The sequence below is a fragment of the Pygoscelis adeliae genome, unplaced genomic scaffold, assembly GCF_000699105.1.
Source record: "Pygoscelis adeliae isolate BGI_AS28 unplaced genomic scaffold, ASM69910v1 Scaffold108, whole genome shotgun sequence".
NCBI classification, from domain to species: Eukaryota; Metazoa; Chordata; class Aves; order Sphenisciformes; family Spheniscidae; genus Pygoscelis; species Pygoscelis adeliae.
The window spans coordinates 159,589-160,977 of record NW_008825498.1 but is presented as its reverse complement, the minus strand read 5'-3'; the positions used below and the strand labels follow the sequence as shown (position 1 = coordinate 160,977).

General features: G+C 52.6%; 1 protein-coding gene across 1 annotated transcript in view; it reads left to right on the top strand.

Moving 5' to 3' along the window:
• LOC103923174 (oocyte-specific histone RNA stem-loop-binding protein 2-like) overlaps nt 1-1,051 on the top strand; it is a 5,497-nt gene extending 4,446 nt beyond the window's left edge. The window contains 2 exon segments of the mRNA XM_009331453.1: nt 448-560; nt 813-1,051. Of these exon segments, the coding sequence (XP_009329728.1) occupies nt 448-560; nt 813-1,051 (352 nt within the window).
• Nucleotides 1,052-1,389: the final 338 nt, after the last annotated feature.

The following is a 1,389-nucleotide window of genomic DNA, read 5'->3' as shown; positions in this document are numbered from 1 at the left end:
AATCACCGCCTTAGAGTGGAGGGCGTGGCCTGCGGCGTGCTAAATGTGACTGCTCGCAAGTGAGGCGGCAGGCGTGAGGGGGAGAGGAGGGGCCGGGCCTGGCCGGGCCGGGCCTCCGCCCGATGGGTGCTAGAGCTGTTGCCAGAGCCAGAGGGTTCCTGATCGCCGGGGGGAACAACTGTGGTTCTTTCCATGGGATACCTGCAATTCCTCCTGCACCTTTGGTAATGAATCACTTAATTTGCAAAGCCGCTCCAGCCGAATAGGTTTCCTCTTCCTTGGGACAGGCCTTGTTGTTGGAGCCCTTTTCCTCTGATGTGAACATTGTAAGTGTTGGTACGAGGACAGGCATCCCAAGAGGATCCCGCTCAATGTTCATGTTGGTGCTTAGACTCTGCCTGCAGCATCTCTCCTGCTGTGTCTTAGTGCTGGCTGCTCCCTTCCCAGGTCAGATGTTGAGAGGGATGAGGTCATCCTGCAGAGGAAGCAGAAGCAGACTGACTATGGAAAGAACACTGTGGGCTACCAGCTCTTCCTTCAGCAAGTCCCCAGGGGAGAGAGTTCTGGGTCTATTCACGTTCCTACAACCCTTCTGATTCTGACCGGTTGCAGATATTACTGGGGAGAAGTACCCAAAATATCACTTGAAGCATCCCCTTCCCCTTCGAATGAGCTCAAAGCAACTTCACTGCCCTTTCATATCTCCCTGGAAGGGGGAGAGCGGAGAGGAGGAAGACTTGCTGCCAGATAAGAGGGGTTTAAGAAGGATTCTAGTAACTTATGAATGCTGTGCTTTGCTCTCAGGGCTGCTTGGCAACCAGGGGTTCATCCTCATACTCCAAACAAGTGCAAGAAATATAGCTGCCACTCTTGAGACATGCAGATCAAGCTGTGGAGATAAGCTCTGCGTGCCTGGGACCCTTGTAACAGGCATCCTGCTCAAGATGGACAAGGACTTCTGGAAGACACTTCTGTCCATTGTCCTAGGTGCCTATTCAGTGCTATACAAGAAAGATGCCCTTTGAGGGAAGGGAGAATGGGGGAAGTGTAGTCAGGCTAATCTTAGACCTCTCCAAACCTGAGGATCCTCCTCTGGGCTCTCACTTGACACAGGCTGTCACACTTCGGTTCTCAGGTAGCCCAAGGATATTGACCAAACTTAGTGTGCACAGCAGGCATCTTGTGAGACTTTGTACTCCGTGGCACCTGAGGTCTCTTTAGAGGAGAGATTAAGACATTGCCCCAATGCCTGCCAGCTCTTCTGAACACTACGTCCCTCTCTGCAGTGTTCAGCACTAATTCTGCCATCCTGCCAGCTGCTTTCTGAGGACTGGAGAAGAATAAAGTGCAGAGTGTCCTGTGCTTGCGCAGTCACCCCTCTCTGTCCCA